The sequence below is a fragment of the Cervus elaphus genome, chromosome 23, assembly GCF_910594005.1.
Source record: "Cervus elaphus chromosome 23, mCerEla1.1, whole genome shotgun sequence".
Classification (NCBI taxonomy): domain Eukaryota; kingdom Metazoa; phylum Chordata; class Mammalia; order Artiodactyla; family Cervidae; genus Cervus; species Cervus elaphus.
Genome location: NC_057837.1, coordinates 45123295 through 45134902, shown reverse-complemented (window position 1 = coordinate 45134902; position 11608 = coordinate 45123295). Strand labels below are relative to the sequence as shown.

The 11608-nt window shown below is 52.3% G+C and overlaps 1 protein-coding gene across 2 annotated transcripts in view; it reads left to right on the top strand.

Moving 5' to 3' along the window:
- Positions 1-2196: 2196 nt before the first annotated feature.
- LOC122681148 (phosphofructokinase, platelet) overlaps positions 2197-11608 on the top strand; it is a 50070-nt gene continuing 40658 nt past the window's right edge. The window contains exon 1 of one of the 2 annotated variants that reach the window (XM_043882877.1): positions 2197-2492. In XM_043882877.1, coding sequence (XP_043738812.1) covers positions 2378-2492 — 115 coding nt within the window. In that variant the 5' untranslated portion in view covers positions 2197-2377. The remainder of the gene's footprint in view (positions 2493-11608) is intronic. The other variant, XM_043882876.1, reaches the window with a different exon arrangement.

Here is an 11608-nt window from a genome sequence, read left to right as displayed (position 1 = left end):
CAGACTCTGTGCATGCTAGGTCGCTTCAGTCGTGTTTGATTCTTTGCAACCCTGTGGACTGTAGCCCCCCAGACTCTTGTCTGTGGGATTCTTCAGGCAAAAATACTGGAGAGGGTGCCATCTTCCCAACCCAGGGATGGAACGAGAGTCTCTTATGTCTCCTGCATTGGCAGAGGGGTTCTTTACCACTGCACAGTGTGGGAAGTCCCATAATAAGCAGAAGAAAGGAAAACATCTAAATTTACATATGCATGTGTGCGCACACGTTCACACAGTTTAATGGTATTTCTGACTCTCCTTCATTTATTAACATATCCTAAATACACTTCCGTGTAAATGGAGATTTGTCTTCATAATCATACCAGCAATAGAAGGCCATGTGTATATTTGCATCAAAATGTACTTAACCCATTGTTTGGACTCTTAGTTTGTATCTATTATTTTTTATTAGGTTGGCCAAAAATTTCATTCAGGTTTTTCCATATCATCTTACAAACTGTTTGGCTAACTCAATATATTACAGACACTCGATGACAAATGGCCAATCCTCTAAATTACAAAAATGTCAATTTTATAAGAAGATAAAGACTTTGGAACTAAAATTCAAAGTGCAGAATGCTGCAGAAAGGGATGGATGATTCTGGAGGCCAAATCCTGGACTGGGGACACCTCTGGCTGGAGAAATGGGAACCTGGCTCCACTCTCCCAGCCAGGACAGGGAAGGGCAGCCTCCCGATGCCCAATGTCTTCTCAGCATCGCTGCTCAGTTTCACTCTGTGGAGCAGGTGCGCTCAGACTCTGCAATCATAAGAATGTGCTGCAACTTGTTGAAAATACGTCTTTCCAGGCAGCATTCCCAGAAACAGGGCTTCTGCGGTTCTGGTGGAGCGGGAAAAACCAGGCCAGGTGATTCAAATGACCACGGTGGGGTGGGGTGGGGGGCGGGGTGGGGTGGTTGGTGGGTTTAGAAGTTGCTCCATCACTTCTACTCCAGGGTAGAGATCAGACCTCTGGCCTTGTCCATGGCAGGTATTTGTATCTTTTATGCAAAACAATTGTGATGCTCAGAGAAAGGGCAGGAGGATAAGGCAAGTGCCAGATAGAAGTGCGCGCACACACCGCTCTGTCCAGGGCAGCCAGGAGTAAACCACCGTCAGGCTGCTACGGGTGGACGGGACGGCCTTGACTTAACCTCTTTTCCCTGTGTCCACTCGGCGAACATTTGCTGCGCAAGTAGTAAGGGGAAACTGTGCCGTCCCCACAAGGGACTGATGATGCGGCCGCTTATGAAACTCTTTTTTCTGGGGGTGACCGTACCCCAAGCTCAGCGCTGTGCGCTCCGAAAGACTGCGCATCCATCTGCACCCGCGGCAGGAACCGACAGGGACCAAGCTCCCTGTTCATCCCTCACCCAGTGGACCAAACACTAGCGCCTCGGCCGGCGACCCCGGACAACGCGGCTTCCAGGGTCTTATCGCCTCGCCAGGACCTTCCTGCCCTTCCCCCGCCCCTTCCCTTCCAGCGCCCAGCCCGGCGCCAGCAGTAGCCAGAGTCCCCGGGTGTCCTCCACGACCCCAGTCCGCCTCCTCGTCGTGCTGCCAGAGCCCCGGTGGGGACGAAGCCGGCGCTTCGTCCTCGCCCGCAGGCGACGCCCACCGACTCGAAGATCCGCAGGCCGTAGGAAAGGCTGGGGCGTCCGGGCCCCGAGATCCACCCGGGCAGGAACCCTGCGGGAACTGGCGCGCGCCTAGGCGACGGTTCGGACCCCCCAACCGCCAGTGACCCGGCGGCCCACGTGTGTCGCCCCGCACCTCCACCCGGCCTCCTGGGCTCCCCCAGCGGGATGCTCTAGCCCACCTGCCGCGTTCCCGCGACCACGGTGACCCCGCCCACCTATAGTTCCGCCTTGCCCCCGCACCCTCCAGTTGCCAGGACACCCCTCCCAGTCCGCCCACCTTCGCGGCCAACTCTCTGGCGGTGCCCTCCCCGCGGCCTACCAGGGATGCTCCGCCCACCTGCGGGGCTGTCCCCTCCCACCTCCGGGCTGTCCCCTCCCACCTGCTGGGTGTCCCCTCCCTCCGAGGCGCTTCCGGCTCGTAAAGCTCCTCCCATCTGCGATGCATACCGCGCCCCCGAACCATGTGGCTAGCCCCGGAGGGGTCCTTCCTGCCCACCAGGCTCCGCCGCCCCCGGAGCTCGCCTCAATCAGGCGCCCCCAGCCCCGCCCGCGCCACCGCCCCCGCGTCCCCGCGCCCGCCCCAGGCCGCCCATTGGCGCGCGCCGCGCGGGCGTGGCCGGCGGTTCCCGTGGCGGCGGCGCGGGCGGGGCGCAGTGCCTACCGAGCGCCCTCCAGAGCGCGGTCTCCGGCCTGTTCACGATGGACGGCCACGACAGCCCCCCGACCCCCAAGGGCTCTCTCCGAAAGTTCCTGGAGCAACTCTCCGGAGCTGGCAAGGCCATCGGCGTGCTGACCAGCGGCGGGGATGCCCAAGGTGCGCCACCGGGTCCCCGGGTCCCCGGTCCCGGGCGGGGGGCGCAGGGAGGGGACCAATGAGAAGGGATGTGGGGGTGCCGGGGAGAAGGGACCCCTGAGAAAGGATGAGGTGCCAGGAAGAAGGGATTGGGGGCCCGAGAAGAGCAAGGAGATGGGTACCAGGGGTAAGTGACGGTGGGAAGAAGCCCGGCGCCTGGGAACCTCGGAGGTGCCTTCCCGGGGCGGGAGCCGGTGCGGCCTCGGAAGGAGTCACTGCGGGACCCGCGCGGAGGGCGCGGAGGGCGCAGGTGTCCCTTACCCGGAAGGTCAGTTTTCCATCTCCACGTTTATTTCCTAAATTACGACTGGCGATGGGGTCGCCTGGACCTCGTTCGCCTGTCCCGCCGCTTCCGCGAGGCGGGATGAAGCCGGACGCCCCTCCAAGGCTTGGCTACAGCGCGGCCACTTCCGATGCCGCTGCTGCCGCCCCGGCTCCGTCCCCGACTCCCCACACCTGGGGTCGCGGGGAAGGCCGCTGCGTCCCCGCGACGGGTCTGCAGCCCCGCTACCCCCGCGCGGCGCGGGCGGGGTCCCCGCTGCTGTCCCGCGGCGTGCGGCGGCGAACGCACGGGGTCCCCGCCCGGGTAGCCGGGCCGCCCGGCACCGCCTCGCGTTTCCGCTGGGAGATTTTAAAAACGGTTTTCCGCCGCCCTCATCTCCTGTCTCCTTCCGGCTTGTCACCAAACCGAAAACCTAAGCGGATCACTAGGCCCTCCCCCCCAGCCTCCCCTGGATGGGAAGGACCAGGAAGCGGGGACTCCGGGGTGTCGCCAGCGCCGGGAGCGCGGACTTGGGCGCCGCCCTCCACCCGCGAGCCTGGAAGCTGGTCTTGGGGGAAATGGGGCCCCAAGGTTGGGGCCAGCGGACAGCCGAAGCGGGGATGACACGGCCGCGCCCCTAGCACCGGGCGCACGTGGGGGCCCGGGGATTCCTGATCCTCGTAGATTCCCGGGTGGGGCGAGCCAACCGCTAGAAAGCGGGGCGCTGCCCATGCGCTCGGAACCTGGAGGACCGCAGGCCAGAGACGCCTCCCGCGCCAGCTTCTGGCGTTTCTTTTACCCCCTTCCTCCTATCCAGATGAGCTGAAAGGCCCCTTGCCTCTTTCTCACCTCATCTCACCACACGCGGTGCAGGGATGCTTAAGCGGCTGGCCCGCGCCCTCGCCTCCGCGCACGCTGCTGGTGACCTTCCCAGCGTCCTTGAGAGGGGCGGGCAGGGAGGGGGGGCTGCAGGTGGGGAACTGTGGCCGCAGCCCCGCCTGCCCCGCGCGCGTACGTGATGCCGGGCCCGTCGCAGCCCGTGCGCCCCGGACCCCGGACACCCCGCGCGCTGCCGGCAGGAGGCCAGGGGACCCTGAGTCCCTGGAGAGCCTCTCCCTGTCCTGTTGAAGGTGGTGCGCGCTGCATCTGTCACCGCCCCCGCCCCACAAGCCGGCTGAGCCTGAGCAGGCTGGTCTAATTTGGTATTCTAGTAAAGTGGCTCCAGTAAAGACAGAGAAAGTGATCCAGCGAAGACTCTGTCTTCGGGGGAAATGGCAGAGTGAAACTGATGACATATAGCCCACGTTACTTACCTGATGTGCTGGATGGGGTCCCGGCCGGGTCGCTGCTGGGCTAAGAGCGGCTTCCCGATCAACGCGCTTCAAAAAGCACCTGCGTCCCGAGATGTAGGCTACCCAAGTTAGGAAGCATACTGAGTGACTCTTACTGTGGGCTTGGAAAAAGATTAAAATGCTGGCACAGAAAAAGGAACTGGTCTCTTAATCCTCCAGCTTTCAAGGTCAGAGTTGCAAAGTCATTTAGAATTAAGGTGTTGTGTCTGTTAAAAAAAAAAAAATGTAGGTCATTCACTTGAGTCCTTTTCCATAAATTTGCTCAGCTACCTGGTAGCTGGTGTAAAGGCAATTGAGGTGATGATGCAATAGACAGAATCAGCATTTTCTTTGCTACTTACCTGCTGCTTATCTCTGTCACCTGTGAGCAGTTGTGAATAATAGAGGTCAGTAAGTCCATACCTCTTCTTCTCAGTGGAAAAGGATACTTTGAGAATCAGAATTATATGATAACGTCAGATGGTATGGTCAGGGTGATGGGAGTTGTCCTGATGCCTGGAATGGGCTCCTCTGGGTGGTCCCTGCTGGAGAGCCCCCCGGTGGCCTGGCGTTTGGGCATCTTCCCTGGGGCAGAGCTGAGACTGTTGTCTGTTTCTTCTTGGACTTCATGCCAAGTGCCACTTGCTGTTCGATCCTATCTGGGACCTGACTGAACAGGGGCATACATTTCTTTCTGAGAAAGCTCGCCTCGCTATGTGCACCAGGGGGCTGGTCTCCGCAGCAGCAGACTTAAGCTCCTTGAGGAGGTGATTCCTCGAGATGATGTTGCTCCCCCATGCTCTGCCATTTTGTCTTGACTGTATGATAGCCATGCTTGATTTTCCCTAAGATAAGAGAGGTTTCCTCATAGCTAAAGACAAAGGAGAATAACCACAAGTCTTAATTTCAGCATAGTTTTCTACTCAGATGTGAAACAAAGATAAAATTCCACGAGAAGAAGGCTATAGCTGCTGGTTCCTGTGCACAGTTCATGTCCTAGGAGCTTTGTGGTTTTCGTCTCCAGGCCTGATTACTGTCTTGGTTTTGGAGGTGGGGAGAGTAGTAACCTTGTTAAGGTGGCAGGCTCTTAGGTGGCCCTTGGTAGGATTTAAACCAAGTTCAGTCTCAATCCCAAATGTTTTCCAGTAAGCCCTGCTCTTAAGGCTGTAACATCTAATTAATACTCAGAAGCCAAGTTTGCTCAAAATTATACAGGTGATTTTTTTTTCATGACACCAAACTTTTCATTAGTAAGGCAAGTGGCATTTTTCTTTCTGTTCTGCAAACTATGAAGAAGTAATTAATTTGCCACAAGTGAAAACATTTTCCCTCAAACTAGAAACAAAAGAAGTTAAAACTTTTAAAAGACTCAAATGGAGTTTAAGACTGTGCTTTAACAAAGTACACTGGAAGACAGGATCACTGTGAAATTTCTTTTACTAAAAATATATAAACTACTTAATTGGTATAAAATGTCTTAATGATTTCCTCATGAAATTAATGAAGAAGTAAACTGTAATCATCTAAAGGAAATAACCTAAAATTTCAGATAGATACTTAAACATGAGACAAACTGCCCTACTTACCAGTCAGAAGAGAAAGAAGATATTACATAGATTATACAGATGATTTTTAAGCAGCTTTGCAAGTAGAAGATAAAATGCATTTGTACAATGAGAGCATCAGGGTGGCTACATTGATGTCACACCTGAGACTAAAGTGATGAAGCACTTATTTCCAATGCAATTTATATTATATAATTGTTGAACAAAACGAAAATCCTCCAGCTATATTCCTGACTCCCCCAGCCCTGGCTACAGAGGAAGACTATTTATAAGGCTAATTATTATTATTTTCATTCTTTGGGTTGCTTCCATTGTCACAAGGAATGTCTGCAAATTTCAGCTGATTTTCACTTTAACCTACAAAAAGTTTCAGGTCAGTGCACAGACTTACCATAACAAGGTACCCACCCCCGAAGCAAGACTGCGTCATATGCCGAAAATGACTCCTTCCTTGTCTTAGACTCAAATTGAGGGCTTCTGGAGGGCCCAGTAGAGATGAACGTGCAGAGAAATGGACCTACAGAGTAGACTGAACAGAAAAACTGAGTCTTTTGACCTATAGCAAAGTAAGCTAGTGTTTACAGAAAGCTGATGGAAATCAACCCTGAATATTTATTGGAAGGACTGATGCTGAAGCTGAAGCTCCAGTACTTTGACCACCTGATGCAAAGAGCTGATTCGTTGGAAAAGACCCTGATGCTGGGAAAGATTGAGGGCAGGAGGAGAAGAGAGCAGAAGGATGAGATGGCTGGATGGCATCACCGACTCAATGGACATGAGTGTGAGCAAACTCTGAGATAGTGAAGGACAGGGAAGCCTGTGTGCTGCAGTCCATGGGGTGGAAAAGAGTTGGAAAGGATTAGCGACTGAACAACAACATATGTAGATGGAGTCTGTATAAGCCTTTCTACTAATAGGAAGGGTTAGCCATTAAAAAAAAAAAGAACGAAATAATGCCATTTGCAGCGCAACAGATGGACCTAGAGATTACCATGCTAAGCACGGCTTTGTGACTGAACAAGTCAGACAGAGAAAGACAAATACACAATATTACTCGTGTGGAATCTAAGTTTTTTAAAAAAAAAAAACATAAATGAGCTTATTTACAAAACAAAAACAGACCCACAGATTTCAAAAACAAATTATGGTGCCCAAAGGGGAAACGAGGGGGGCGGGTAGTAAATTAGGAGTTTGGGATTAACATACACACACTACTATATATAAAATAGATGACCAACAAGAACCTGCTCTATAGCACAGGGAACTTTACTCAATATTCTGTAATAATCTATAAGGAAAGAGAGTCTGAAAAGGAGTGGATATATGTATATGTGTAACTGAATCACTTTGTGTGCACCTGAAACAAAACACTGTAAATCAACTCTACTCCAATTAAAAAAAAAAAAAGAGTAACATTTAGTGATCATTTGCTTAGCAGTAGCCACCAATGCTTCCATGCAGTAACTCAGATGTTTCACACATGAGCAAGTGAGCTCTGAGATGAGCTGAATGGGCCACGTGGCTACAGTGGGAAGCGGTGGCCCAGGACGTGTGCCCATTCACCAGGGTGTTTCTGGCGCCCAGGGCAGTATTGGGGGCACCTGGCAGGTACCCAGATGTTTGCTGAATCTCCCTCCTGGAACCTCACCTAGAATGGACTCCTTCCTTCTGCAAGATGGAGGTGACTAATCTGTCTTCTGGCTGTCTTTTCTCATGAAGTCATTTTGATGAATTAAGCCTTCACTAATCAAATGCACTCTTTTTTTTTTTTTTTTTTTTGTGCCTTGCCACATGGCTTGCGGGATCTCAGTTCAACCTGGGATTGAACCCAGGTCCTGCACAGTGAAAGCTTGGGATCCTAACCACTAGGCCACCATGTGCGTGTGTGAGTGCGTGTGTGCTAAGTCACTTCAGTCGTGTCTGACTCCTTGTGACTCCATGGACTGTAGCCCTCCAGGTTCCTTTGTCCATGGGATTCTCCAGTCAAGTGGGTTGCCATGCCCTCCTCCAGGGGATCTTGCTGACCCAGGGATCGAACCGGTGTCTCCTGCAGCTCCTGCATTGTAGGTGGATTCTTTACTGCTGAGCCACGGGGGAAGCCCACTAGGCTACCAGGCCACGATTGTGTCAGTGGATTGCCCAGCAGTGCCAGCAGAGAGAAGACACCCATCCATGTGTCCTGGATGGACAGACAGTCGACACCCCTCAGGGATTTGTCTCACTGGTGTCTGACACAAGGCTCGGTGATTGGACACGGCAGGTTGCTGAGAAGGCGAGGTTGGTAATTGGTCACAGGACACCTTCTCCTGTGGACTGTTTGTCCTTCCCACACCTGAATCACTAAAACAGGGAGGGCTGCAGGAGCAAGAGCAAGATAAACTGTGTTTTAAGTTTGTTTTCTGACCTGTGCTGATGTCCTCCCTTTGGTACAAAGGTGAAAACCCCGTGGTATCAGGGAGAAGCCAGTAAGATTAAGCCCTGGATCTTATTTTTCAAAACAGAATTTAAATGTTGAAATTAGTCAGGGAGTGGTTGTGGGCCCTGAGAACTATGCAGGGGAAACGGCTCAACATGGTCTAAAAGGGCTAAGCAAGGATGTTTATTAGGCTTTTCAGACCATGGGGAAATAAAACAGCCCCAATTGTTTTATTAGAAGCAACACAATCCTCATTTCTTACAAATTACTCGAAGTTTAAATTTTATCAGAACGGAATCTTAGAAGCCTCTCTTAGAGGTTGCTGGCCTCCCTGATCAGAAGGAAGAAGTTATCTTAATGACTGTCTTACATGCACCATGCTTTTAGTAAGAAGCTACTTGAGGATACGTCACGGCAGGAAGACAGTCTAACAGTCCCTTCTTTCTATCACACCTAATTTGCTCACATTTCCCTCTTAGCTGTTCCCTGGGTTTTTCAAGGTTTATTTTTGGTTCCCGTAACAAGCCCAGTCATTCCCTGAGGACCAGGGTTCTAATTTTTGCGAGAGACGAAGAGGTTACTCTCCAAAGACTAAGGCACTTTCTTGGTAGCAGGATGATGGTTCCCATGGAAACAGTTATGGAGGTTGTTTGAATTATGGGGCCTGGCTGCCAAAACAAAACCAAAAGGAAAAGGAAGGAAACTGACTGTGTCTGAAGGTTTACTAAAAACAGCTGTTGGAGTGCCCTGGAACCTGGGGCTGCTCTCCCAGGAGACCTCAGACACCAAACCCAGCCTGGACCCCACTCGTGTGTCACAGAGACGGTCGGTGGAAACTGGCCTTTCCTGTTGCCCTCTGTTTCTGTCCTCTGGACACTTTCTGGAAGGCACCCACCTGCGGGGCCAGTGCCAGACAGCAGCTCTGCCCTGTGGGCCCCAAGTTCAAGCTGACAGCCGGCCTCTCCACAAACATTTACACAAGAAACCGGGCCCAGTGGGCGTTTTTCCCTCTAAGTTTCCTTCCCTCTCGAGGCAGTTATTAGTACAATGGTTTTTAAGTTACAATAAGGGGAAGAGTAGGGCTTACACCCCAGCTTTGCCTTTTACTCGTTTTGTTCCCTTGGCTATTAATTGATTCACTCAGGGACTGACTCTCTGGGCTCCCAGGAGGACCAGGTCCCCAGGGCTTTGTGGGCACATCCGCCCAGGTTTGCAGAGCACTCAGCCCTGGTCATCACTGAGCCCCAAGCAGGATGGCTCCGCTCAGGGCCCAGTCAGAAGGGGCCACCGGGGCTGCTGGGAAAAGCCTGCCTTGCAGCAGATTACTCTAACTGCCCTCGAATAAAAGCCCTGGGGGCTGGGCTCTCTGATGCCTCTCAGATGCCAGGACTTCCTCTCCCAGGATCTTGCTAGAAATGGGTGCTTAGGACCCTCCCCAGACCCTGCCTCACGGAGCCTGCTGCAGGCTGAGGGGACCAGCCCTGAGAGGACAGGTCGGGTTCCCAGGTGAGTCCGGGTCAGCCCCATGGGGCAGGGGAGGAACTCAGGCCGTGGGGCTAGCAGGAAGGTGGTCAGGCCTCTCGGGTGGGGGTCACCCCAGCTTGTTATTTCACTTGGGGGTCCCCTAAGGTCACCTCTGACAGTCTGCTGCTTGCCATTCTGCTGCCCCGTCTTCCCCACTTGCATGCTTTAAAATCTCCTATGTCCTCTTCATTCCTGCCTTCATGACACCCACCACCAGCATCAAGAAGTCTTCAGAAGTGACAGCAGTGGGGGGCGGGCAGGGGTCTGTATCATTCGTGCTGGCATCCTGGTAATGAAGGGCTGGTGGGGCCCCAGTGTTTGGCGGTCGGGCTCTCAATTCCAGGGCCACAGAATGAAGTTCTGGAATCACAGGGTCTGTGGGGAGGGCACAAGGAGGCGTGTTTGTCCGTGGGGTCGAGGCCCGAGGCTGTGGTGAGATGGGCGGGTGTGAGCGCCCATCTGGGAGCAGTGGGACAGCCACGTTTAGCGTGCATTTATTTATTTAATGTGGATTTATTTGTTTAACATGCATTTATTTGTTTAACGTGGATTTATTTCCAGCTTTTTCAGCTCCACAAACCTGGTAACCTTTCAAAATTGTCACCTTTCAGAGGCAGCAGTCTTAATCCCACATTTCCAGACCTGGTTCAAAGAAATTTGAAAGTTTGTAATCATCTTCCGAGCCAGTTTACCCTCCAAATGTATACAAACTTAGTCTCCTTGTCTGTGGAGTGTATTCCTGGGACCACAGGTGCCTTCATTTGCTGCTTTGTTTACCTGTAGCACCACTTACTTTATGGTCCACCTTCTCCAACACCTTTAGTCCGGATGTTTGTCCCTGAAATTTAAATTTATGAAGGCTACAGATTGAGACCTTTGGGGGCCCAGGGGCTATGAGTTTTCCGAGACTCAGGGCTCCCTCCTTTCAGAGAGGAATGGTCCTCCCTTCTGACTATCCTCCTGATGGCTTCACTCATCACCTGGGGTGAGGAGACACAAAATCCTGTCCTGTTCATGTAGGTCTAGATTATGGTCCATTTCACAGATGACTGCCCAGAAACGGGGCTTCAGGGGAAAGCAGAATGTGGTTTTGTTGTTCAGTTGCTAAGTCATGTCTGACTGTTTGTGACCCCATGGACTGCAACACACCAGACTTCCCTGTCCTTCACTGTCTCCCGTAGTTTGCTTAAACTCATGTCCATTGAGTCGATGATGCCATCCAAATGGGGTGTAGCAGTTTTATACAAGGATACTTTGCACTTTTAATTTCCTTTAAGGCTCTGGGGAAATATGGAAAATGGCCTAGATTTTATCTTGATTAGGTATTACTTATAGTATATTGGTTTAACTTGAGCTTTGGTTCATTGGTTAAAGCGTCTGCTTGCGATGTGGGAGACCTGGGTTTGATCCCTGGGTCAGGAAGAATCCCTGGAGAAGGAAATGGCAACCCACTCCAGTATTCTTGCCTGGAGAATCCCATGGATGGAATCCCTAGTTGGCTACAGTCCACAGGGTCCCAAAGAGTTGGACATGACTGAGTGGCTTCACTTTTTTTCCTTTTAATAGGATTGTTTGATTTGTGTTTAAGGCCCCTGATTAAAATTTTATTCTTTAACATTGGCAGTGGGTGACAGTGTTTCATCTCCTCCCCAGACCAATGGGCCTCTTCAGTCTCGTTTTCTTTGAATTTGGCTACCTATAAGAAAGCATCTCTCCTCTCTGTTGTTCTGCAATTGCATGGAATCACCTGCAGATTCATACCAGATTGAGGTCGCGCGTGTCCTGAGTGTGTTTGCAGCGAAATTCTAAACAAACATCCTGGCTCCGTTGTGATGCTCCCTGCAGTCCAGCCTGTGACTCACTGGTCTCTGTACTCCTGTCCCCCGCTCCCTGCACTAGTCCTGGGGGGGTTCATGTCGGGACCGCTGTTCACAAGAGGAGGCTTCCGAGAGGGTGCATGGTTTTCCCACCGTCACGGT